This window comes from Zosterops lateralis, assembly GCF_965231275.1.
Source record: "Zosterops lateralis genome assembly, chromosome: 4".
In the NCBI taxonomy this organism is placed as follows: domain Eukaryota; kingdom Metazoa; phylum Chordata; class Aves; order Passeriformes; family Zosteropidae; genus Zosterops; species Zosterops lateralis.
The window spans coordinates 53,602,531-53,630,267 of record NC_139765.1 but is presented as its reverse complement, the minus strand read 5'-3'; the positions used below and the strand labels follow the sequence as shown (position 1 = coordinate 53,630,267).

General features: G+C 35.5%; 1 protein-coding gene across 1 annotated transcript in view; it reads left to right on the top strand.

Moving 5' to 3' along the window:
• GRM8 (glutamate metabotropic receptor 8) overlaps nucleotides 1–27,737 on the top strand; it is a gene marked incomplete at both ends in the record, with an annotated part of 310,092 nt that overhangs the window by 129,597 nt on the left and 152,758 nt on the right. Inside the window, 3 exons of the mRNA XM_083859657.1 lie at nucleotides 9,216–9,351; nucleotides 9,851–10,005; nucleotides 10,936–11,073. Coding sequence (XP_083715783.1) covers nucleotides 9,216–9,351; nucleotides 9,851–10,005; nucleotides 10,936–11,073 — 429 coding nt within the window. The remainder of the gene's footprint in view (nucleotides 1–9,215; nucleotides 9,352–9,850; nucleotides 10,006–10,935; nucleotides 11,074–27,737) is intronic.

The following is a 27,737-nucleotide window of genomic DNA, read 5'->3' as shown; positions in this document are numbered from 1 at the left end:
ATGTTGAGAAAGCCACAGAATTATCTTTTTCCAGTTTCAGAAAAAGAATTAGCTGACAGTTATTTTTGAGGCTTTTTTTTTTAATATCTAAGTCGAGGTGTTTTCTTGAATGTCACACTTAAGCTCAAACTCTGACTTACCTTCATTAAAGTTCAGTAATTCTTTATGTTCAAACCATTTTGATCAAATTAAGAGAAAATAAATATTGAATTAATAGAGATAACCTAATCTAAATAACACATACCTAATTTTAAGAATAATTTCCTAATATAGAATTTTAGATCTACAGAAATACATGAAGAAAGATAAAAATTGATTTTGCTACATATCTTCTTGAAGCTAGGAAAAAGCATAAGGATTTTTTATTTTTTCTTTTTTAATACAACAAAACTGGGATTATTTTATGACCACAAAGAAGAAGAATGTCTTCACAAAGCAGACCAAGAAGTTTCACGAGAAGAACATTAATCACAGCTGCTATTTTTCTTCAAAGGCATGATTAAAAGTTGGGTTCCCCTGCCTCTGTACAGAATTTCAGTTCAAAGGAGGTGACTGAATGCAATCCCTGAGCACCATTACAGCATTAAGAAGCATACAAGAGAGAAGTAGGATAGCAGCCTGCTATTAAAATCAGGCAACCCAGGAGAACTTAAGTGAAAACAGGCTTTTATACCACCAGTAAAATACTTAAACAAGGTGGGGAATGGAATAAAAATTGATAACTAAAGAGGCCTGCAGGGAGCATCGTATCCTAAAAGAAGAAAGGTTATATTTATTTAGAAATAAATGTTTTAACAAAATTCAGTCCTTCTTGTGGTGGACTTTCTTCTCCTGCCTGCACATATTTATAAAGAATGCTATAAGCTCCTGTGTCATCTTCATGATCTTCTGTGAACTATTATGGATTGAGACTTGGGACCTCTACTTGGAGGTGAACTGATGATTTTTATGCCTGAACCTTCTCTTGAATTTCTTTGAATTGGCTATTAGTTAGTTCAACTACCCAGAATATCAAATCCAAATCTTTGCAACTAGTCAGGCCCATTAATATGGGGAATTGTAGAGAAATGGAAGAAAGAAATAGGGGCTTATTTAAGCAAATTTCCTTCAAGAGGAAAATACTTTAGGTAACCACATGCCAGGCTTTGTGTTCATGCTATTACTTTTATATAAATCAGAACTGATGTTACTTTAAGAGCAAAATTTGAAAATATTTTTGAATTCATGAAATTTCTTTTCATAACCTAGGTTCCCCAGATCTTTAGAAAAGAAAAAAAAACAAACCCAAAATTTAGGGTGTCTCCATTCCTCGTTGAGGATATACCTGGCATGTAGCCAGAAAGCAGAAATCACAGTGTATTTATTTTTTCATATTATGCCTCTATGAGTTCTGAATCTGCAAGTAGCAAGAACAATGCTTCCCCGGAGGGAAATATTTATATCCACTGTGATGTTAAAAAGACATAGCTATGAAGGCATTGCAACAACTGACCAGTAAATTTAAGTGGAAGCCTATTTCAGTTACATTGTTTTGGAGTTTGACTGAGCATCCCATATCCTTTATGAAGTAATTACCTAGGGAGTCACTGTGGAGAGGAAACATCTCTCACAACCTTCCAGTATTTATGATTTTCAGGTTGGTGTGGTGTTTTTTTTTTTTTTTTTTTTTTTTTTTTTTTTTTTTTTGAGTGACTAGGTGATTTTTACTCATTCATAAACATCTCTACTACAAATTTTTCTTTTAGCCTTTCAAGACTGTGAAAGTTGGCTTTCATTTACACAAATAGCATTAAAAATTGAAGGATAAAAATGCTGTTTGTAGGTTTGTTGGTTTTTTTTTTTTCAAATCTGAAAAAATAAAAAATAAACTGTCAGTCTTGAAATGAGGGGAATATTCTTTGCAGTTATTTTCCATCAGATGCTGGTGTTAACAGATTCAGCTACATTTGGATCTGTTTCTTCTGGGAGGAAAAAAAAAATGTTTTACTTTTCAGAATGGAAGTGCAAAATAGCAGCTCTCTCCTGTTTCTTGTCACCTCAGAAACTGACTCTGATGACTGAAGCCAGTAGCCAGTGGTCTCATGCAGCAGCAGAGCTGGATTACTCTCTATTCCTTTTCTATTTTAGAATTAGCATTTGCTTCCTCCACAGTGTAAGGGTCTGTGTGAGCACATGTGCTTGTGAAATAGGCATGGCTGTGTGCCTGTGAGTACATGTTGGAATGTGAAAAACAGGTTCAAGAGGAATGGGTGAGTTGTATTTATCAGAATGTTGTGTGTTCATTCATGGACTTGCTAAAAGCTTTCTATTTTTTTTTTTTTTTGCACAAGAATTAATAAATGTAAGACCCAATAATAAACTCTTTGCTAAAAAAACCTTTTCTAAAACACTGTAATAAAAAAGAGAGACTTTGATCTCCTAACACCTGTTAGTTTTGAGTAGAAAAGCTCATAATTGTACCTGACGTGTTAGTGAAAAAACAGCACCAACTGGCTTGTGCAATAAAAAAAATCTTTGTCTTAAGTATTAAGGGATTTTGAGAAGACGCAGTTTTACTTAAGTGAAGGAAATAGGACACCAATATATGGGTTTGAAATGCAGAATATTTTTGTCTGTTCAAAGGTTATTACAAAATCTCTCAGCCTCCTTTATATTTAAGTGTACTGGATATTAAGTGCCAGTTTTGTCAATTCAGAGTAAAGTCCTGTTTTTATTACTTATTTAATTTTTTTTTCTATTACCTTACATCAAAAAGTACTGCCACTGTTGGCTGAAGAATTCACTGCCTTTGCAGAAGTAAGTCAGTGATTTTTTGCTGAGGTACTTGGTGATCTTCTGGAGAAATGAAAAGCCACAAGAGTTTGGTTTATTTTTGTAGTGCAGATAGTTTGTGACTTCAACAAAAGAGGTGCAGTGGAATTGGATTTTATTTAACGAGATTTGGACATAAATAGCAGGTAAGATGCCACAGCATTGTCTTTGGTGGAAGCGCAGGGCATGCTGAGTGCTCAGTTTCTTACTCATTAAGCTGAGCTACCCCAAAGTCTGCACAGCCGCATCAGTGAGAGTATCATTTGGTTAGGTAAAGGTAGCTCTGTGCAAAATCCATGGCTTCATTCAGACCTCCCAGCATCAGCACTTTGGCATTAAGGAAACATTTAATTTTGAATTATTGCTTGAGTAATTTTACCTTCAACTTGTAATTATGTCTTCCTAGGTGTCACTCCCTGTTGACTTATACTCCAGAAAATTATTCTTAAGGGAACCTAGGAACACGCAAGAGGATGGCAGGTTGATTTTAGTTTAAATAATTGCTAGAAGTGACTGATTATCAATGCCAGTAAAAGCTCCATGCAGAACAGTCACTTATTTTTCTTTAACATTCTGATTTCTTACCATTCAATTTCAAGAAATAATGAACTTTCTGCTTAAATGGAATGTCTTGAATGGATTCAATAAGTGACAAAACTATTTTGATTTTTTCAACGGAACTAGAGTTTGGAGCATCTTGTAGTTTTTAGTATCTTCAATAATCTTCATATTGATCTAGGTTCCTGGCAGTTGGAGCTGTCTTTCCAATAACTGGGTCTAGATTTTCTAGACTTTCAATATAACCAGTGGAAGGACTGGAAGAGGAGGAGAAATGCACTTGTGTGTTTTTCCTGATGTTCTTCTGTGTCATGTCATATTGTCGGAAGCTTGCAGTCTTCTGTCAGACAGAGGCTCTGTCTGCCTGCAGCAGCACCCTGTGGGTCTCACAGGAGTTTCTTGCTAAGGCTTCTTCTGAGTCTCTGACATCTGTTCCCCTAGTTGGAATAGGAACTTATCTACCTTCACATATTTCTGTAATGTCTTTTGGAAACTTTCCACAGACCTACATTAAAATTTTGTTGGCCTAATGACCAGTGACGTATAACCCATAGTAAAAAAGGACACGTGTATTTGAAGGCAGCTGAGAAATTCCTGCCAGGTAGGATTGGATCCCAGATATGGCTTGAATATTTGTCTTGAGCTTTTTCAGGAACAATGTGATTATGAAATAATCAACTTGCAGTGCTGTGTACTGAGTCAGGTGAGGTACACCTCCTTCTGCTAACAAATGGATTGTCAAAGTACATAGGTTGATCCCTTCGCTGTTACAATGGTAAGGGTATTTATATTTATGTGGGGAAATAGTTTAGAGGGTAAAATGGTTCTGAGTAGTACAAGTAGTCCTAGCAGTGATCACTTGAACTGAAAACTGTCTTCAACTTTCTTGATACAAAACCAGGGACTATGCTTATATATCCTACTTAGCTGATCCATAATATAGTGCTGAATCCTAGCTGGAGTGGGAGACAATGCAGCCCTTGTATTTGCATTGAGCTTCACCATTCAGTCTGTTTTTCAGGAAATTAATTTTTTGTACAGGTTTTCTACCAAGTTTACTTGCTATTTTCCAAATACTTTTTCCATATCTTCTGACACACAAGTTCATGTAGTCGAGTGTTTAATGGTTTACAATCAGCATGGCATCTTGTGACTTCAAAAACCACACAGGCTAAAATCAGTATTTATTTTATTATAAATATGATTATGTTTACCTACTAAAATGATGTGGGTATTACCTACCCATTTTTTCCCATTTATCTCATTGTTGTGAGACCACCACAAAAGGGTTATTTATTTGCTGTACTGACAATATATACAAATATTTTACTTTTTTTTTTCCACAGTGATAACCTGTGCTCCTACAAGCTGTGTTATACAGAGTATCTGAAAACAAAGCAAGCCTACCCCAGAACAATTTATTTTAAGTTATTTTCATCTCAGTGTAGATAAAAAAATGTTGTAGACCAGGTCTGGTCATGTGTCTGTTTTAAAAGCACATGAATTTCCGACTGTAACCGTGGTGTGGAGTGGCCGGACTGAGCCTTATCAGGAATAAGGCAGCTCTTGCCATGATCCTGATTTCCAGCTCCCACCTCTGCTCTCCTTCCCTTTATCATCCCCTTGCCCAAGGTGCTGGGTATGGCACTTCATAGCTGCTGGACAGAAGACAAATGGATACTTGTCATCACTGACACAAGGTAGTTCATATTGACTGTTTTATTCCTCCAATCAACCTCTGGGCTGACTGAGGAAAACCTTGGCTTTACAAATATGAAAACAGGTGAATGAGGCTTAGCAGAATTTGGTGGTAAGACTATTTTCCTCCACAGTAGACAAAAAGCTGCTTTCCTTCAGTGCCCTCTAAATGTCTTTGAAATGTGTGATAGATGCAAACTCTTAATTTCATCTCCTGTGTCATATATGACTTATGGAATGGATACCATATCAGTGGGTGCAGTTACTGATGTCTGTTTGTAGTAGCTACCTGAAATGAGTCTGTCTGGCTGACTCTACTCAGTAACTTTTAGTGCTGCACTCTCTGAAGCCTCATCATAGGTCCTTTTAATTGACGGGACTTAAACATATAATTTTTTTATCAGTAAGAGGGAAGTTAGCTCTCATTTCCTTATACAAATGTTAGATTTATCATCATTTTAGCCAAGGGAAGTCTAGACCAATGTGTTTTTTTAAAGTACATCCCCCGACAGTGAAGGATCTTAGAAACCAGCAAAAGAGAAAAGCAGTCGTCACGCCAGATCAGTGAGAAATGCTGATGGAGTGAAACACAACTTGTTCTTACAATTCAGAGCCATAAATTCTCTTGAGACCTTAGATGTCTGAACCATCTGCCCTTTGGCATCTCTGCAGCAAATGGTAAATCCATTGGTATCACGTATGAGACATCTGTTCTCAAGCCCTATTTATTCTTGGTTTGGGGAAATCTCTCTTTTGTTCACACTTCATAGGATTAATCCTTACTACTGGCCTTAAACTTGTCCTTTTAGTACCTCTGCAACCTATTTTGGAGGAATAATTATTCCTTATTTAGTTTGCTGGCTCATAGGAATCCTTTTTCTAGGCACTTATCTCTCTGTGTCTGGGCATTTAGCCCAGGCTGTAGATTTCAAAGGCAGCAGGATGCCAAGAGGTTAGACATTGTAATGTTGTGAATACCTTTGTGGATCCAGCAATTCATCATTAGCTGAAAAGTGACATCCTGCTATGGGTTTGAGCAACAGTTGTATATGCAATATATAGGTAAGGATGTATACAAAGTATTTTGTGAGTTGGAGAGAGCCTAAACAATTATAAATGTAGCAACAAGGCTGAAGTACACTTTATTTTGTTCCTGGTAGTACTTAACACATTCTTCAATGCAGAGATGCCAAGATACACAGTACAGTCATGACTGAACTTGCTGCTGCAATGATGGAATGATGTTTTTTCTACACTCTTTTCACTGAAAATAGCCTTTTTAGATACTGCAGTTCTTCACTGTTTGATATCCATTTCACACAAACTGTAGATGGATGTATGTAGTTTATTATATATATGCATTTTGTAATATTTGCATTTGATTTTTATGTGCGTAGAATGATTTTTTTTTTCCTTAAGGGCCATTGCATGAGTGGAAGCAGTTGAAAAATGCAGTTACAAAATGTATGAGGTACCAAATTATTCCTTTATATCATTTTCAGGATCTGTTTTACTTTTTGTGCTGAATGACTTTGGGGACGGCTGAGAGCTTGGCATTTTTTTCAAGCATTTCTTTTTTTGACAGTGAATTGCTGGTTGTTAAACTTACAGGATATCTGCTAAATATTTCTCTTACATTTCAGCCCTGGTACTTAAGAAAGAAAGTAAAGGACTTTGAAGTGTCTATCGCTGTAGCTTAATATCAGCTTAGATAATTGGTTAAAGCTTTTCACAGTAAAGCGTCCATCTTCTCATTACTGGATTTTCAAAAATACCTGGTAAATATAAGGATCATCTGCTATAAAGGCTTATTTGTTATTATTGGCAAATTAGTTGTCCATCATGGGAAGACAGGATATTGGTAAAAATGTGAAGAAATTTGTTGCCATAAAAAGGTTCTATAGTACATTTTATAGCAGATAAGAATAAATTATTTATGTTATATTGTTGCACTATTTATGGATGGCAAAGACCTACATACAAACATTTTTTTGTTAGAAATGGCAGGTATTCTGACTTGCAAATATTATTTCTTACATGTGGAGCAGAGAAGAATTCAGGACAAGCCTGCACTACAGAATGAATTTCTCAATCGAATAAAATAATAATAATGTAACATCCCAAGTAATTGATGCCTAACTGAAAAAGGTGATATGCTTGCCTCTGAATAAAACTGGATGATGTAATTTGAAAGTTGTTGTTTTTACACTGACAGTTGATAACTCCATGCTTCATTTATGCCGTGTCCAAACTTGATTCAAACTTAGGATTTTCCTGTTCAGAGAGCTATTGAAGTCCATGAGGTTCTGCAAAAGCAGCACAAAATCTGATAATGAATTTCCAGCATTTCTAAATATAGAATAGAATAGAATAGAATAGAATAGAATAGAATAGAATAGAATAGAATAGAATATTTCAGTTGGAATATTTCAGATGATCATGTAGTCCAACTGCCTAACCAAATCAAGGTTGACCAAAAAGTTAAAGCAGGTTGTAAAGTGCATTGTCTCAGTGCCTCTTAATTACTGACAGATTGGGGCAGCTTTGAATCATACCTACTAATTTTGTAAGTAAAGTGAAGAAAAATACCTTCAGACATACCTTTATTTTGTTTCTTTTGCTTAAAGATTAAATACATTAAACTTAAGAAAGCTTACACAAGGGACCTTGGTAATACCTTCATGTAAATTTGCATGCCAAACTTCACCTGGCTGGACCCTTATTCTTTTTCAAATCCTATCACTGAAGGTGTGCATCAACCTAATTTATGAAGACCTTTGGAAAACCAGAATTCTAACATATTGATAGAAGGAACAGGATAGATGAGAAAGTTGTAAAGCCTCCCCAAACACAACACAGCCATCCAACGGTGACTTCAGTTGACTAACTGCATTTAATGCAAAGAAATGTATGTGTCTTAAATTATCATATACATCAGAAGATAAATACCAGCATTTATTAAAAATAGAATACTTCTTTTAAAACTCATTAAAAATAGAGCATCTGTTTTAAAACACATTCTTATTCACACTGAAAATAATCTTGAGTGTAGAAGCATTTAGATGTAGGGATGCAAAATGTGCAGTTTGCTTGAGTTTGACTAGTAACTTGCCACTTTTGTTCAGAGCTAAATATTTTATCATTTTCTCAATTTTCTGGGTTTATTAATGAGTGGATTCCCCACAATAGGCTCTTATGGTTGGAATAACACCATTCAAGAACAAACATTGGTGGACATTAGATGTATAATGAGAATCAGGCAATAGTTTTTAGAGAACAAATAATTAAAATAAGCAAATCAGCAAACTATCAGAAAGATCATCTATGGTATTGGAATCTGGTAGCAAAATGGACTCAATGATTCATGAAACAGGCTCAAGAAATTTTTCTCTTGCATGCTCAAACACAGATAATAGTGTTATAATTGGAGAGTAGAGATTATCCTGGTCTATGAAAGCTATTAGAAATCACTAAGTTTCTGTAGAAATCAGCCCTTTTTACTTGACAGGTAAAATATAAAGATTTCAATCATCACCATCTGTCAGGAAGAAATATAAATATCATCTCTGAGTTTGTGTTCATTTGCTGATTAGTAATTTAGAATATTCAATGACAGCTTCTTAAATAATTGAGACAACTCAGATTTAAGAATGTCATAATAACAATTAAAAGTGATCTGTATGTATTCTCTGCTACATACTCTCTGCTGACAAAGCAGAGGCATGTGACAGTTCCTGATACTGAGGAGCCACATCATGAACATAAGGTGACTGTAAAACTGTGGATCCATGGTTCAATGTAATGCTGTGGCAAGGCTGGATTCTCAGTTGCCATAGATTAGGTAGGTCTGGGCAACTTGGTCCACTTGAGCCAGTGTGGTGCTTGACAACAGGCCTGAGACTGTTGCTTAAAAATGTACTTAAAATACAAAGTAACAGGTAATTGTGTTATACTCCTTAATGCAGCTTCAAGTGTGTAAGCCTGTACAAAACATGTTTCAGAACACATAGATAATGTAACTTTTGGCTGTGCTGTTGTATCTCAGATTAGCACCTTGCTTTCTCTGCTTGCCTGGTTAGCTAAGAATTATTTGAAGTGTGGATATTTACTGTGTTAAAATTCTTTTTTATCCTTTTAATTTTTCCTAGGAGGTGTTTGCATTGCTCAGTCACTCAAAATCCCTCGGGAACCAAGACCAGGAGAATTTGAAAAGATCATTAAACGCTTGTTGGAAACTCCAAATGCTCGAGCAGTGATCATGTTTGCCAATGAAGATGATATTAGGTGCCTGTTTCCTAATTTTGAGTTTTGAAGATGTTCCTCTTAAGAAAGATTCTTGGTTGGCTGGTGGAAAATAGACGAACAAAGAAGTTTCAGATTCAGTCCTATGTAAAAATTCTTGGAAATCTGATGATAAGAAATTGAGTCATAATTATAGAGTGTGCTGGTCCTTTATTCTGTGTAGTTCCAGACTTCTCCTAGCTCCCAGGAGTGCAGTGCCAATAGATAGTTATTTGTTGACTGAAAAGGAAGAAGCTAATAAGAATGCTAGGAAAATATGGCTAAAGATGAAACAAATTAACTGGTATATTACTAAATCTTGAGTTACAGCTGTTACTGAATTTTACTGAAAATTACAGCTGTTGCTGAATATGCCTTAGACTGTGAAAACTATAGATTAATTGGTTATATTAAGCTTATGCATAATCAAAATAAATGCTGGGTTTCTCAAGTTCTTTGTAAATGGAACTTGTTTAATTGGTCATGTGTTGTTTATTTGCAGGAGAGTACTGGAAGCAGCCAAAAAAGCTAACCAGTCTGGACATTTCCTCTGGATTGGCTCAGATAGCTGGGGGTCAAAAATTTCACCAGTCCAGCAGCAGGAGGAGATTGCAGAAGGAGCAGTAACCATTCTACCCAAAAGAACATCCATAGATGGTAAGGACACATGTGGCACAAACCTTTCATTTTCTGTCAAAGTTCAAGAACTTTAGGTCTCTTTAAAAATAATCAAAAAATCATGTTGTCCTTGATTACAGGGAATTCAGGAAAAGCTTTCCAACCAAGTTACCTGAGTTGGCCTGATCCAACGATAATTTAACATATCTGTTGAGATGAGGAGATACTAAATCTGCAATTAGGCAATCTTGTAATTGTCAAATAATGATGGCACTTCGAGTTAAGAGCTTCTTAACCATAGCCTGGTCACTCTTTGGGACAAATAAGGAGAATATTGGATGAATGATAATGAATAATTGGATGAACATAATTACTCTCTGGGGAGGAGATTGATCTGTGCCCTGCTTTCCACTCCTAAACTTACTTTAAGAAGCTGCTGTATTAAGAAAGATTCTTACTTGGTGGGTGAAGTGGGAGTTGGTTTGAGGGTACTGGATATAGTAACATCTCTTAGTGTCTGGGTAAGACAAAAAACTGGTAATTGATTAGGAAAAATGAACACTATGGATGTTACATAGAGAATTTAGCCACAGGGAAATACTTGCAAGGAGCTAATCCAGATGGGATGTGTTAATCATGGTTTCATTAAGACAGCTGGATTGCAGGGGTAAGGCTGCAATCAGGTTTAAGTAGAAATTTTCAGTTTCCCAACTGGTGTCACTAACTATATAAATAGAAGCAGAATTATAGGCATCCTGGATGTTCTCTTGTTCAACAAAGAGGTACCCCATGATTTTATGTGGCCTTGAAATGAAATAAAATCCTTAGATGCTACTATGTTCATAAAATAGTTTGTGCCTAAAGCTTTTTTTTATTCTTATATTTATAAAAAAATCTGATGTTGTATTTAAATTACTATTTTTATACCGTATCATATTTTAATGCTTCTTTCACTTCTCTTCAATGTAGGATTTGATAGATATTTTCGGAGCAGAACACTTGCTAACAATCGAAGAAATGTCTGGTTTGCAGAATTTTGGGAGGAGAATTTTGGATGCAAGTTAGGATCACATGGAAAAAGAAATAGCAATATCAAGAAATGCACAGGTAACTGTGAAAGTGAAAAATTATCTGTAAATTGTTTATAGGAGTGCAGGAAAGGAGCTGCTTTCTTTTCATCACCTTTCTGTCTCCCTTCAATTCTCCAATGCATATTGCTGAGTTGTAAGAAAAGTGTGACATTTTTTCTTAAACCTGAAGGAAAAATGCATGCACAATGTATGAAAAATTTAGTAGTTAATTTACACAAATACTGTGATGGTACAGATTTTATTAAAGACCAGTGACAGTGGTTCAATTCCATTTATGTTTTCAATGACCTCCTCTCTCACCTCATCTCTAGTTGTCAATATGTTTTTTTTTAGCAAGTGTGTGCATCATGGTAATTCTCATAATGTTAACCCTGAAGTATATACAGTGAAAATTAAATTTCTCTTTAAACTATTGAGATCCTGATGATAGGTCAAGTCTTGAACTCCTTATTTACTTTACAAACTGTGTTTGAGGATGAAGCAAAAAGCAAATCAATATGTTCTTATTATTTGTCCCCATGTGTAAAGGAAGGATCCTATATCATATTATAAAACTGAATGCCTCTATAAAGTTTGAGCAAAAATTTGAAGTTGTCACTAGGTTTTGCAAACCTGCTTGCTCAGGCATCATACCCAGATGCAATTGTCATGACACCTAATAGAGCAGATGCATCAGCAGCTGACTTTGATCTTCTCTATGAGATGTTGTTTTCTTGCTGTTACTTGAAAAGTTTAATACGAGTGTTACTTTCTGTGGCTACAGCAGATTGCTTATGTTACTTTTTGTGTAGACACTTTTACCTAATGTTAGGGCTCCTTGTTTTCATTTCTTTAATTACTACCACCCCTGCCAGCATTGCTGGTTGTGACCACCATCTCTGTGAGTAGTGCCAGCAGCAGTACACAATTTTGCTGCACTACATATATAAGTTGTCTGTGATGTGCCTTGATTTTGCTGGCAGTCTTTTCTTTCACCAATTTATATTTTCTCCATGGATCATGAACTTTTTTGCACTTGCTGTCCCAAGATTTTTGGCTGTTTGATTACACTTTCATGTAGCCTTTGTTATAGGGCTGCCCTTCCAAACTTTCTGTATGCCAGCATCCCACTTCTCCTGGGCTTGTCAGACAGAAGCACTGTGAAGTCTTCAAGAACATTCATTCCTTTCTGGGCCATCAGATTTATTGTATGTGTATTGTGCCATCAATTCAAACATTACTGCACTGGGTTTCACAAGTCATAGGTACAACTCGTGCAGAAATATCAGAGCCATGCATTCACTCTGCCATTTCAGCAGTACCTTGTCTTCTGCCTTTTGCCACATAGTTCACAAAGAAAGGGTAATATTCAGTTCCTCACTGAGCTAAATGATAGCTCATTACTCTAATCCTTTACTCCTTGGCCTTGATTCATATAGCAATAAATCACGGCTGGATAGTTACCCACGTCTGGAAAGGGATTATTTTGTTATTACTATTTTAAGTGGAAAACAGATTTTTTTTTAAGTTCTTCAGGTGGAATGACTGGTGTATATGTTGTAGTTTGGGAAGCTCTAAATGTTACCACAGATGGTTGTATGACTTATCTCAGCCTCATCACATCTGTCAAATTGAATTACCAAGTGAAAAGTAGTGTATGAAATGCATAGGCTGCATCTTGATCTAAAATAATTTCTAATTTGAAACAGATAACTGTATATTTTATGAAAAAATCATGGTGTGTTCTCAGAACCTGAAAATAGAAAGAAAACATATTTTCTGTGCCCAGAAAGTTGACATGGTACCAGGTGATGGGACAAAGACATGGGAGGTCTCATATGACAGTTGCACATGCATTTTAACCAGCAGGGGAAAAAAACATGAATTCTTCTGCAAAAGTGATATGAGTGATAGGACTCTTCACTAAAACCACTTAAAACCACTAAAACCACTTAAAAGTGGCTTGCCACAATAGAAGAATCCCCATTCAAACAGAAGCAGATCTGACACAAATGGTGATTCATCACAATCCCTACGCTTACCTAACTCAAATTTAAAGGGTTGGGTAACAAAAGTACCCAAAATACGTTCATTTTAAGTAAACTGAATCAAGAAGAGATGGTGGTGTTGGTAATAAGTTCAAAATAAACCTCCTGTGATTTAAGGAAAATGAGAAGTGGAGAATGGGGAAATGACCCCCATTGGACTGATGCCAGTTTGGACTCAGAGAATTGCAAATGATATCTTGACATACCCCAGTTCATTTGTCAGGGCCTCTCGTGCACAAAAGAGAGGCAGCAATGAAATCCTGACTGGTTCTTCATACCACGGCCCTCAAACCAGTTGAGGGTCTACTATGATCTTCTATGTCTGCAAAAAATTAAAGAATATCCCACCTATGAATTTATCTTTTCCTTGAGAGGCCAAAGGCATTACCTCATGGCTATGTCTGCTCTGAAACAATGGAGGTAAGTAAAAAAAATGAATGAATCCACAGATTTCAATAAGAATGTAAGACCTGTTACATTTAGTTGTTTATAACTTAATGTTGAAATCCTTGAACCTTGGCCTAGCCCCATTGCCATTTTTCCTTGAAGGGGATTTTCTCTGATATTTTATGTGTAGTTTCTCAGTCCTGATTTTCAGCTCAATTCCTGAAAGGCATGTACTGGTGGCCAAGCACAGGAAAAGGTTGCCCAGAGAGGCTGTTGAGTCTCCCTCACTTGAGATATTCAAGAACCATCTGGACACAATCCTGTGCCACGTGCTCTGGGATGACCCCGCCTGAGCAGGGAGGTTGAACCAAATGACCCCCTACGGTCCCTTCCAACCTTTCCCATTCTGTGATTCTGTGCTTCTGTATTCCCATCTCTAGTGCAGAACTTGAAGACTGAACGTAAAAACACCATTTATTCTAATTTTTCTGTATTTTTATCTGAGCACTGCAGAAAATAAGATTCTCTTTGTGTTTTGCCCACAAGTCCATTTTGTAAATCATGTCATTGTCTGTATAAGTGTTCAAGATGTGTCTGGATGTGGCACTTTGGGATATGGTTTAGAGGTGATGATGGTGGTACGAGGTTGACAGCTGGTCTAGATGATCATGAAGGTCTCTTCCAACCTTGATGATTCTGGGATATTGTGATGTCAGTAGGCAGTAGTACACTGAAAGAAATCCAAAAGCTCAAGATACTGCCACAGTCTGAAAATCTCTCTCTCCAATGATATTAAAAGGCAAATTGATAGGTATAAAGTTTTCTCAGGCTTGAGATGTATTTTATTACGCCTTCCTTACTTTCTTTATCTTACTTAGGATGTAGTTGAATCTTTTTCTCATATAACATTTGTAATTCCCAACAACAAAACTGATATCCCTGTTCTCTATTTATAAAGTTTTTCATAGCTTTAAATTTTTGCTACCTGCAGTGAGGATGCTACTGATCTAATCCAATTTCAAGCCTTTTTTTTTTTTCCTATGAAGAAAATGCTTAATCGTGAAAAACCTCTCTCTTTTCTTTGCCATGTAAAATGAACAGTCATTTAAGCACTGCAAGTCTGAAAGGAATTTATCTTCCTTTAAGGTTAAGAATTTCACAGGGGCATAAGCCTTACATTCTTCTGTTCTTATACATTATGACTATTGCAGTCTAGTGTTGTAATAACTTGAACAGTTTATTTGAATTTTAAAATCCTGTTTATTTGTGGTTGCTGTTGCTTCTTATTCCTAAAAGAATCTGTGCTCTGGAGATACATAAAGTAGTAAGTTTCTTTTTAATTTGCCTGTTTGTTTCTTTTCTGATTTTTGCCATTTTACAGAAAGCAATGATTCACCTAAACTTTGAAAAAGTAATTTTTTTGCCACTATTGATTTGCAGCTAACTCTATGTGTTTCTGAATGTGAGTGTACATTGGTCAAATCCTCAATATTAGGATAGTTCATTGAAAAATAGTAAAGATTTCTTGTTGTGATTTTTCTGGAATTAAAAAAATATCAAATTGTGCCATTAACTTAGTAAGCATGAAACAATAATTCAATGACTACCCTTAAACTACTTTCCTTGAGGAAGAGGAAAGGCATTTGCAGAGAAAATTCATTTGTCTTACTACAACAAAATGGAAAAATAAGGAGCACTAGCAAGATTAAACCATATGTAGAGGTTACAAGAAGCCTTACTTTATTCAAGGTGTGGATTTTCTATATTCAATAAAAACATCTTTAGTGAGACATGATCCTTTCAGGGATCTTCAGTAGTCTTTCTCTAGCAGTCGGTTCTCTGTGGGGAGGAGAAGTGAGGAGATGGAAAGGTTTTCCCTTTCTCTTTGCCACAGCAGAAAACTGTAAAGACACAGACAATATTCATTCATCCTTTGATTCCTGTTGATTCTTTACGAGTAAGGGCTTGCATGGTGGTTGCAGGAGATGGCAAAGACACTTTGCCTCTTGCTCTGCTTTGAATTTGAAATCCTCATGGAATTTTCCCATACCCTCAGCTTTCCAGTTGACCCTACCAGTGGGCCAGTTTTTGGTAGTTGAAGATTTAGCATTACTTAGAAATACTGTGGACTGACCAGACTTGTTCTTAGCTCCAACTCTTGGTTGTTGAGCTATTACTTGTCAGTTCCACCTTAATGTAGATTTATATATCTTGTCTTTCTTAAGACAGCTACAAAAAGATTAATACAAATATTTAAAAATCAAAGATATTGCAGAATACTCTTTAATAATTGCATTGAATAGAGACAATACACAACATCACTCTTTCAGAAAAGCAAAACAGTAATAGTAAAAGAAAGCAGCATTAATGATGAAGTGTAAAGAGAAGAACTTAATAAAATCAACTTAGATTTGCTTTCATTAACCTCACAGACTGCTAATATTTGATTTCAAGCTAACAAAAATTCTGAAATCCTCTTTTTGTATTTGCGTGTATATGTCTATGTGTGCTTATACAAGTAGATACATGATTGTCTTTGTATGCTTAAGCAGATAGAAATGTAACATGAAATGATGTTGCTTACTATATCATGTTTTAATAGGAAAAATCATAGCCTCAGCTTCAAATCTGACAAAAGAATTCACAATTCCATAGAGATCTGTTCTGGATTTTGCCCATAGAATCCCTTCAAGGCATCCATTATGGTCTTTGAAAAGCAAAATGGGGTTCTTTAATAAAATACCACTGTAATGTGGTACTTTCAAAAAATATGAACAAAAATGTTAATTATAAATTTTCTTCATGTACATCTCCACAGAAGGAGTCTTCCCCCTGTTTTATATGGTTAGAATTCTAACTACTATGCAAACCTAATCAGCCTTTAACTGCCTGTAATGTCTGAATGTGCTGCTAAAAATAAAGATGGCAGAGTTTCCAAAAGTACAGAGGCCTGTGTCAATTAGCCTAATGTCAATTCGCTCTATTAAAATAAGCTGTTTGTTTCACTGAAAAAAAAATCATAGTGCAGTATAATAAAAACCATGCATAGCTAGGAACTTTGCAGAAATAATACTTATTTTCTTCACTAACCTCTTTGAAATTACAGTTGCCCCTAAAATATTAATAGGAAGAAGTAAATTTACTCATGTGTATTCAATCACGTTCTGAAAAGTTTATAGGACAAACTGAAAACCAGAATGTGAATCTTTTAGAGGTACAGCTACTTGCTATTTTGTTGCTATTTTGTTTAAGTAATGGTTCCATTACCATCAAATCACTCCTAAAGTAGTTTCTTTTCTTGATGAAACCTACAGAAAATTAAGAAAACCAGCACAGATGCAGTTGAGATACATGAATTTAGCACAATTCTCAAGAGTTACTAAGGCTCAGGAGGGACTATTTTAGGGTACACAGCTGTTGCTCTCCCTCTTTGTGATTTGTGAGTTGTAACTAGGATGTTTTGGCAAAAGAGTTAGAAAGGGCAATTCTTATTCTTTCTATTCTTTTGTTGTTGCTTGCCATTTTGTTGATTCCCATTTGAAAAGTATCTTCTCCACAAACGCAAAGTAATTTTTGAAATTTTATTTATATTTCTGAAATCTCTATTGCAATTTTGTGTGAGTACAGTAACCTCACATAAAAATCACGTTAGTTGGATTTGCAGCCTAAGCAGTAGCCAAGCAGGCTGTTGAATCTTTGCTACCAATCACATGCATTGGACACAAAAGACTTTGAGGGAATGGGGAGTGACTTACAAAATAAACTTTTGATGCAAAAGTTCTCACAAAACTGTATTTTCTCTATTAGTTAGTACTTGATTTACTAATATATAAGCAATTAAAAAAAATGAGAAAAAGGGCAAAGCAAATGGTAAAACAAAGAAAATTATTTATCTTTCTGTTGTGATCTTTCTCCTGATTAATTATGTTTGATATTAAAATATATTTCAACTTATTTTGATCTTAGATACCACCAATACTAGACACAAAACTATATATTTTAATAATTATATTAATTTTATATTATAATTAGTAAGTTATTTCATCAAGTAGCAATGGAAATACCTAGGATTGCTTTTATATCATGAACATTTTCAATACATTGAGTAATTATTCACCCATGTAATGTCCCTGATTTAGAAGTGATTGCTCATCTTTTGTGGAAGGGAGTTCAGACTGGTCACCTGTAAATAGATGTAGGTGCTTTTAAATCTACTAAGTAGAATTTTATTGCAGAAGTAGCCCCTGAAAAAACAATGAGACATGCACAATGAACTTTAGTATAATTCAGTGTAGGAAAGGAGGTCAGAATTTAGCTTTCAATGGTCAAGTGTAGCCATTAAATGTACCAATTATAGTTCAGTATTTCCAGAATATTATTTGTATCTGATATTTAGTTAGGTGTTTTTGTATGAAGGGCTCTTATGAAAGGTCAGGCAAAAGCAGAAGTGTCCTTAATTTGTGTACAGGGGAAAAATATTTGTTATATTGAGCATACATTGGTTCAACTGCATGGCTGGGCATAATGATTTGGACTCTGGACTAATGAATGTTTAAGACTTCCAAGCTTGCACTTGGAAGGAGCTCATGATAAAGGATTTACTTAATTCTCCAACTTCTGGCAGGCCACCTCCATATGTCTCAGTAAACTGCTTAGACTGGTATGACTTACCCTGTGAGTTTGCCCATCTCTCTTTCCAGATTGCACATAGTCCTAGATGACTAAATTGGATCAGGTGTCCCACTTTTAGATTGCTCAAACCAACTGAAATGGCTCCTGAAAAGCAATCTTCCTTCCCAGATTCTGTAAGATCCTGGTGAAAATGCTAATATTTGTTTATATTAAGTATAACTGTTTTAATTAAATGTTTAGAGATGATTTAGCATTCTTACAGGTACTTTCACACATGGAAACAGAAGGGCAGTCAGTACATGACAGTCCTCTGTACCCAGATGATCAGAAAATATTCCTCAAACCTGAAAATGTGACCTTTTCCTTATTGCTAATACCACAGATTTCAAGGATGCAATATCCTGTGGACTTATGCAAAAATACTTAAGGGTGACTAGTTGAAAAAGATTTACATTTCTGTTTTATATTTAGGTTTTTCTTAAAAAATAAATATTTAATTATTCTGGCTGAAATCCTTTTATGCTGTGAAGAGATGGTACCAGGAGACAGAGAAATTAAGGATTTAAAGTCATTGATGAATGTACATAATGTGTGTGATCTGTCACACAGACAAATAAAGCTGGTGTTGTGATCTTGCATACCCTGTGGAAAATAAATTACTTTCAGTTTATTAAAGAAATACTGTGGAATGAGGTGTACTTCCTTCAGTGGTATCTTTTGTGATATCAGTAGACAATGGGTGTTGAAGGCTCTGGGGTTTTTCTACTCTGACTTCAGTATTTACTGAAGTTTTGGCAGCCAAGAATGGTCTTGGTAGATTTTTTATTTTGTTAAAATGTAAAGCAGTGAAAGGTAATGTCTATGCACTACATACATTCCACCTGACTCCACAAAATTAGATCCAAATGCCTTTAAAGCTCTGCAGTGATGGGGCAGGTGGTGTGCTGAGGTCATGCTCTTCAGGGTTCCCTTGCTTCCAATCTGTTCTTTACTTTTCCATGTGCTTGAATATATAATATATTTGGGCCAGAGATTGAATTTTTCAGATTTTGTTTTTGAACATTCTTTCCTGTTCTGTTCTTTCAAACAAAGAAGAAAGGAGAGTGGGCATCTGCCCATCATAAACCTGCTTGTAGGAGTTCACTGGAATTTAAGTGCCACATAAGCATTGTTTGGCTCAGAAAATATGGGTGCTTTTTCGCTCTTAGTGCTAGATTCTGACTATTGGTAGACTTTTTCCTGAGCTGTACTCTAGAAAGAACAGTTTTTCAAAGAGTCTCAGGTAGATCAACAATTCTTCTCTCATCTTAAATGAACAAATAATTTCCATCACCAGAAACACTTCAAGGTAACTTTTTAAATTGACTGTGGCTTTTGAAACTACAGAAAACAAGAAACAAATTCCTTTTAGTACTTTTAAATTTCGAAAAATAAAACAGGTCTCTAAAAGTGGCAGTTTTAGGAGCATTCTAAGTGCTGGCTTGAAGAGTGATAGAATAATCTCTGCAATTCACGGAACTACTGTGGAGAATATATTAGAATCACAGAGTCATTAAGGTTGGGAAATACCACCAACATCATTGAGTCCAACCTTTGACCAAAGACCACCATGCCCAGTTGTTTCAATTTCAGAAATGACCTTTTATATTGCATATTAAAAATTTGATTTTTTTATGGTCACTTTCCATTTTATCTGAAATTTTTCCTTTTTTTTTTTTTACCCATTCCTCTGCGAAATAATCTTACATGTAATTTATGATGATAATAAAGGAAACAGGGTTTGAAACACCAGACCAAAGATTTTGCAACTTAGTTTTGTAGAGATAAAATACAGAGTGTGTATTGGCCAGATCTTCAGTGCTGTACATGAGTGGTGCTTTATTGACATGAAGAGTTTTGAGATATGAGAGGATATGGCCCCCCAAATGAGAGTAATAACTTGATTTTTTGTAGAAATCACAGATTGGTCAGTAATCAAATGCTGAGTAGGATAAGAAAAGCTTTATAGGAGTGATCAGAAGGAAAGCTACATTGCTTTTCACTTCAGAAGACAAGAGTTAGATCTTACAAGTAGGGTGAAAATAAGCAGAGCTTTGTAGTCAGGTTCAACAGAGCCTTGAAACAGAGACAAGAAGTTTGAACATCCTATGAAAAGAGTAACCAACCAAGAATTTGATCTCAGCAGTACTATATTCTGAAATTTTCTAGTATCAATGAAAGCAAAATTGTGAGAGTGGACTACAATGCATGTTATTCTTTTGGGCTGCTGTTATGTGGTTTTGTTTTCCACAGTGTATATGTGTATATATATATATATATATATATGTTTATATATTTATTTATTTTCATTTAACATGAATCTCTCATCTGAAAAAAAAACAAAAACAAACTTCTTTTTAATTCATTCACTATAGTATTGAATCATTTTGGCCTTTGCTTTTGGGGCCTTTAATATCAGTATTTTATGTTTACTTCCAGTAATATATGTGACATTATAAAAAAGGAACGGTGTTTTTAGAATATGAATGGTGGTTTTACCACCTTCCTCACCTTTTTACAATGCTCCTTAAATAATAATTTTAAAAAATCCTATATCGATCTTTTCCTTGGTATATATATATTTATTTTTTATTCAGTTTTAGAAAAGTGCATCTAAGCATATATTGCTTGTAATTACAAAGGTGCTCGTTTGTTGTCATATTTCAAATTGTGTCTAGAGCATTCATGCATAGCAAGACCAGCATCCTTTCTCTTCTTGGGGTTCTCTGTTCTTCTTGGTCATTTACAATATCTCTGGCTGATGCTGCCTTATTATATTTACTTGCCTGAAATGTGACTATGTGAATTTTCAAGTGATCATATTTTCATGATGTTCAAGTCCTTAGTAACTCTTTTATAAGACTATGTACATTTTGCTATAGCTCAGATTATTGATTTATTTACCAACAAGTTTATGATTATTTTTTTTCTAAAAGTGCTCCTTTTCATAAAAAAAAAAGTTTCTAGTGCTAGTTTAGATTAATTCTTATTTCATTGTGAGGAATTAATTACATTATGATCAAGCATTTTGGGTGCAATTATGCATTCAAATAAATCACTGTGCAATATTTAGAAATACAGTTCCAGTCATGCAAGGTAGGCTGTATGGGCACCACTTCTGCATCTGTGCAGGACTGCACTGAACTCAGTAGCATTTCACAGCTGAAGGATCTTATGAATGATTATGACTACCTGAAGAATGTCTTAAATAAATTTTCTATCCGTGTAAAAATGTTCCATAGCCAGTTCCACAAGGAGATAGTAATTTTTAAGTGCTTGTACTTTGTGTTCTTTTGATACCTCCCTAGAGAGCAGGGAGTTATTGGACAAAATGCATTATTGAACTTTTTCATTGGTCGTATGTTCTTCAACTTTGTATGTGATTGACTTCCTGATCAAATGATGGTGATACAACCCTATTCTTTGGGTTTTGACATTCATACAGACCTACTCTCATGATCATTCAATTTTTAAATATTAACGTGGTTTTCAGCATGCATGTGCATATGTCTCCTGTATAAAATCTCCATTCCCTTAATCCCCATCTTTATGCAGGTCTTCAGAGGATGCTTTCGGAGCAAACTCTTTCACCTTTCCCAACATCCTCTCCTATCTTCAGTCTTTGTGTTACTGATCTTCAATTCATGATAGAAAGTCAAAGTGAGAGATACAGGACTCAAGAACTTACTAAGTCATAGCAGGCAGCCTGGAGAAAGGGAACCTGATGCTGTGGGAGCTGTTCTTAGGGCTGGACCTCTGTGTTGGCAAGCACTGAGACTGCAGGAGAACTGTTCCCAGTCCCCTCGTTCCCAGTCTTAGGTGAAGGAAAGCATTTAAAATGACTGCTGTTACACATTAAGAGCCTATTTTGGAAAGCGGAAAAAAATGTAATTAGGGTCGAAACCTTTATTCTTAATTTATTATTCAGGAAATCCTCTTGAGAAGCAGGACTGCAAAGAAGATCAATCTTCTATTTTAAAAAGGATTTTGGCATTTGGAATTGAAATTAAACCAGTCCACTTTACAATTCAAAGAAAAGGGAACTAAACCTTATTCCGTCCAATGAAAATACTATAGTTTGTTATCTAACATAAAAAATCAAATGCATGTAACCAAAAGTTTCAAACTGGTTCAGTCCTAAAATGTAACAGTCCCATTTTCAACATAGTCCTGGTTTTATCTACCATTTTCCCTGCAACCCAAATGTTGCTAAATATTTTAGAAGGTATATTTACTATAATGGAACTACATTCTATACTGAATTGTAACTCTGTAACAAACCCTCCCCATAAGTATATAACTTAAGATTGGGACAAAAGTGTCTGATGTGGAGCCAGAAAAGAAAAAAAAACATTGTCAGAGCAGTGTGTAATATTTTATTGTATACAGTATATGCCTGAACACAAATATTTATCTAGCACACAGTTGATGGAGACAGTAATGATAGTGTGTATGAATGACATGATGATTATGATGAATCACACAGATAATAACATTGACATCTATGTCTAGTAGTTTTCCATGTCTCTGGACAATGGATTTATCCTTCTATAGGGCTATTTTCCAACAGAAACTATCTAAATTGAGCATTTGACCTCTTCCTCAAAATCAAAGATATGATTCTAGAAGTAGAATGTCAGGTGGGAGCTGGCTAAACTCACTACTTAACAGTTATGTATTTCCTGAAACCCAGCTATATCAATTCCTACAAGAGAATGAAACAGTTTGAAGAATGCAAATTTAATGGTCTTGTAGAAATTTTTTGTTTTCAAAAAGTTGGAACATTTATGCCTCTTCTTTTATACTGGCCTATTATCCCATGGAAAAAAAATAGGATGCAAACTTTAATGAGTTACTGCACATGTATCACAGGGATGGATTATTCTGCTTTATTGAGAGACTAATTTTTGGCAGTATGATGACATCAGAAATGGAACATATTTGGTTCCTGATGAGTTATTGTTCAGAAAGATGTGATTTCCTTGGTTTGTTTTTAGTTCAGAGTACATTGGTAATTGTGGGAATACCATCTCTAACATGAACTTTCCTAGTTCAGATTTCTTAATGTCCTCCCCTATTTATGGGGACTGTTGTGTTCAAAGATTCATAGAATTGCTAAGTTTGGAAAAGACGTCTAAGGATCATCTAGCCCGACATTGCAATGTTCACTACTAAACCAGGTACTTGTTCTTCTGACATTTATTAAAACCAAGCCTTTCTAATCAATAGACTTGGCCAGGTTTAAGCAGCTGTTTTTTAACTCTGCAGTATTCATGCCATAGGACAGACAAATTCTTGGTTACTGAGGTAAGAACGCACTCAGCTATGTGGACACAGACACCATTCCAGCTGTGAAATTATATGAGCTGGCAGACTTTGGTGGAGGAGAAGCATCTGGTGACTGTGGAGGCTGAATGGTTTTTAGGGCTCAAAACAAAGCAGTCTTCAGTCAATCAGAGAATATTTTACTTTTTGTTAGGCCACATACAAACTTTGAGATTTTTTGTTTCTGAAACATGCATTGTAATCATGCTGTGAGGTTTCACTGCCACTTGGAGTTGATAATTTAGGGAACAGAAATGTTCTCACAATTTATAACTGGTAATTAAAATACAGACAGATTAGTAATATAGGCTGTGTGAAATATGCTATGCAAACTTAGATCCTTTGTCCATTCATACCTTTCAAAAAGGAGAGAGAAAAAATGGCGTTGAGAGAGAAAGGAGGAGAGAGAAAAAAATGAAGCGTTACTTCTATCCTGTCCCAAATAATGTGTTGCCTACCCACTTGATTGTTTATCTGTTGCTTGCAGTGGTTTGTTAATTGTACTACACCATAAAAACCTTTTAGACTTGTAGGTATTTCCTGGACTATCTTCTTCCGCTTTTCTTGGGCTATGTCACTCACATAAATTGACCTTTTTTTTTTTTTTTGTGAGGTGATTCTGAAATGAATTTCCTCTTTTAAAGGTTAAATATTTTTGCTAGAACTCAGTTGTGATGAAGCTTAAACGACTTGCATGGAGATAACAGCCTGAGCCTTGTGTGGTTGTGTATCATACCATCATTGTGCTGGTAGGCTTTTAGCTTTGGGATAGATCTATCGCTGGTTTTACCTTATTTGCAACATGTTGCTTCACACTACTTCAAATCATTCTAATTGCAAGGGGAAGGCAATAATATTCAAACTTGCCTTTTGTAGTTGGTTAGAAAAGCCCATTTGGAGAACAGAGGATATGCAATTCATAACTCAGGTGCTGAACTTTTCCTTTGAGATGTGAGTGTTTGGCTACAACTCTGAAAGAAACTGAAATTCTGGTACCATAGCACTCAAAGATATGTACGAGACAGAAATGCAGACAATTCTGACAATGAAGGAGAAACCTCAAACAACATCAGAGTTTGACACCTGAAGCAGAAATTGCTAATTTACCTCAACTGTGAAATATAGAGTTGGGCCTGAGAACAGATGGAGAGGACTATATGCATTTCACTGTGAGAAAGGGAGACAGAATTTTGGTTTTATATTGTCTGTTTATTTATTGGTTTAACTTTTGGGTTTTTTATATCTTTTCTTCACCTTCTGCTTGCACTATAATCCGTTCTTCCCCTTTTCATTTAATTTCATCTGCAGAGTTTATTGAGCTATGTCAAATCACTCCACAGAAGCAACTTTTGGATTAGTCCATTTGTTAGGTCTTAGAGTATAATGGTTAGGTACATTCAGGTAGGCTTGAAAAGGAATAAATAGCATGAGTTTTCTCAGCAGCTATTTGGTGTGACACTCCTATGTGTAAGAATCGTTTTGACTTTTCTCACTTAGAGATGCCAGTAGTCTTTTGTGCCAACTGATCCCCAGTTGAGACTTACTCTCCTTTACAGCTTGAATGCATGACTTGTTTCCATTAGCACTGTCAGGGTGTTTCAAATCGACTTGCAATTTTGTTTCACCTACATGGTGACTCAGTGGTAGAATGTATTAATAAAAGTTTAGAAATAATAATGGTGTTTACCCTTGAATTTAGAAGACTTTGAGGATGTACCCTAATAGTGTCACAGAACTGGTGCAGGTTCACACAGGAATAGATTTATTTCTTATGCTCTGTTAAATTTCCTGTGGAATGCTGAGTGCATTAGGATCCATGGTAACCAAGCCTGCTGCAGTGCTGTATTTCTGTGCTGTTGATAATGCAAGTCCATCTAATTAGCACCAAATGTCAGGGTACTAAGAGGAGCAGGTGGCACCATTTGTATCTGAAGTAAATACAAACACAGTATTTATGTGCAAAATCGGGTAAAATAAAGCCTTTTATAAAGTCTGTTATAGATGGTTTGTGTGATTAATAAGATCTGAGAGAGAAAAGATAATTATAAACTGTGACCCATGAATGGAACTGATAATTTCAAGTCCAGGCTGAACCAAATGCTACTGATAGAAAATATTTTAGTCTTGAGCGCTTGAAGAAATAAGATCTATTACTTTAGGAATACAGACTGTAATATTTGGCATTTTTAAAGTCCATGGTTCATTCTCAGTTCATGTTATGTTTTAAATGTTGATAGGAATATTGACAGTTGTGAATAAAAAGAAGGTGAAGAATTTTAATAACTTTGATTTTCATGAAAGATTAGAGACTGCAAGCAAGACCTCCTATGTAATGTCTTTAAGTGACTTTAAGGACCCAAACCTCTGTGTGACTCATAATATACATAAAGACAGTGCGCATAGGTCTGAAGTGAAAGAAGACTGCTGTTGATCTGTCTAGATGCCTTTATATACACAGAAAAAGACAAATGCCTCCAGAAATCTAACAAAAATCATTGTCTGGAGGTGCTTTACATTGCTGTCAAACAACGAATACATGTTCAGGAGAGATGCAACTTATGGGCTCCAGTAAAAACTTAACTGTAATCCATAAAAACTTGAGTGTAGCCCATGTTTATGCCACCAAGTATTGCAAGGCCAGGAGCAGGAAAGGGACTGAAGATGCATTTCTACCTCAGAAATGCTGTTTCTACCTTGTCAGGTGTCAGTTTTATCCAGGAACAAAAACAGTCCAGGATGCTACGATCTCTTGTGTCTCATCCTGGTCCTGTCATAGACAGCTTGATTTCCAGGGTGGGACCCCCGTGGGTGGGACCTCCCCCTGATGCAGCCAGAATGCCAGATTCCACCACAGAGCTAAACTGTTCTTTGGGCATCACTTTTATAGCTCCATGGAAATTTAGAAGGTAAATAACTGAAAGGTACAGGGGCATTTACATGGCTGATTCACACTTTGCAAATTTCTCCTATGAAGACTACATTGTCAGACTGATTGCAAACACTAAACTTCATTTTTATGCTATATCAGTCTAATTAATCATCTCATACACAAATATTCACTAAAATGAAAGATACCATCTATATTAAAATTTTAAGCTTTTTCTAAAATAGCTCAGTAAATCTGGCAACGGATACATAAATAAGATTTGCAATTCCATCCGTACTATGAAAATACTGTGCTTTTTTCCATATTATAATTTAATTAAAAATATGTTCTATTAACACATTATTAAATGTATGTTATTTCCTTCCATTTAAAAATCAGATATTAAGTCTTCCTCTTCTTTTTCTTTTTATTTTTTTCCATTAAAAGCAATTAGATGTTGAGACAGAAAAGAAAGGGAAAACCTGATGAATGCTTTAACGTATTTTGTGAAAACCCTGGAACCTAAAACACTATAATTGTAAGAGAGTGAACATTGAAGGAGTGATAATTAAGTAAAATTAGTTTCTAGCAGGTTTGACAGTACAAAACATATTGTACAGAGAAAAAAATAAATAAACTTCCAGATGAAAAGAACACCCAAATATATTCAGAAAAGATTAAGAGACTAGGGTAAGTAATAAAGAAAGAATATAAAAGGCAACATTTCCAAAAATAATAACATACTCCTTGCAGCTATAAAGGAGAGCAAAAGAGCCCAACAGCTTAAGGGGAAAAATGTAACTGGGCTTTAAAAAGCGAATAAAGCTATTTTTTTAATCTTAAAGGTTCTCATCATAAAACAAATATTTCAATTCAAAGCAATTGCAGAAAGCTATCAGATCCTTAAAAATAATATCCAGAAAGATAATCTTCAGTACAAAATATCCGTTGGTTAAAAGGGAAAATAAATACAGATAATTTTTTGCATCAGCATGGAACATTCCAACCATGTTGTCGTACTCATCTCCTTTGCAGGGTAGCTGGCAGTAATGTATGGCTTGTTCTGTTCTGAAGCAGTTAGGGAGAGAGCAGTGTTGTAGGTCACAGTCTTTGTTCTCTTTTTCATACTTTGGAAAAACCTATAAAACCTGCTGCTGGTTGAAATTTTTCGTGGCGTCTCCAGTTTGTTGATAAAATCCAGTACTTCAAGTGACATCCCCCATCTCCCCCAGTACCTTCATATGTTTCTGAGCCCAGAGAAACCCTACTTCTTTAAGAGTGAAGATACCAGTGACTGACAGCACCTTCCCTCTTTGTGAGGGAGCATTTCCTGCTGCTTGCAATATGAAGCACTTCTATTTGCATAAAGTAAATGAGATTCTTCTGTCCTTCCAAGGAAAAGCT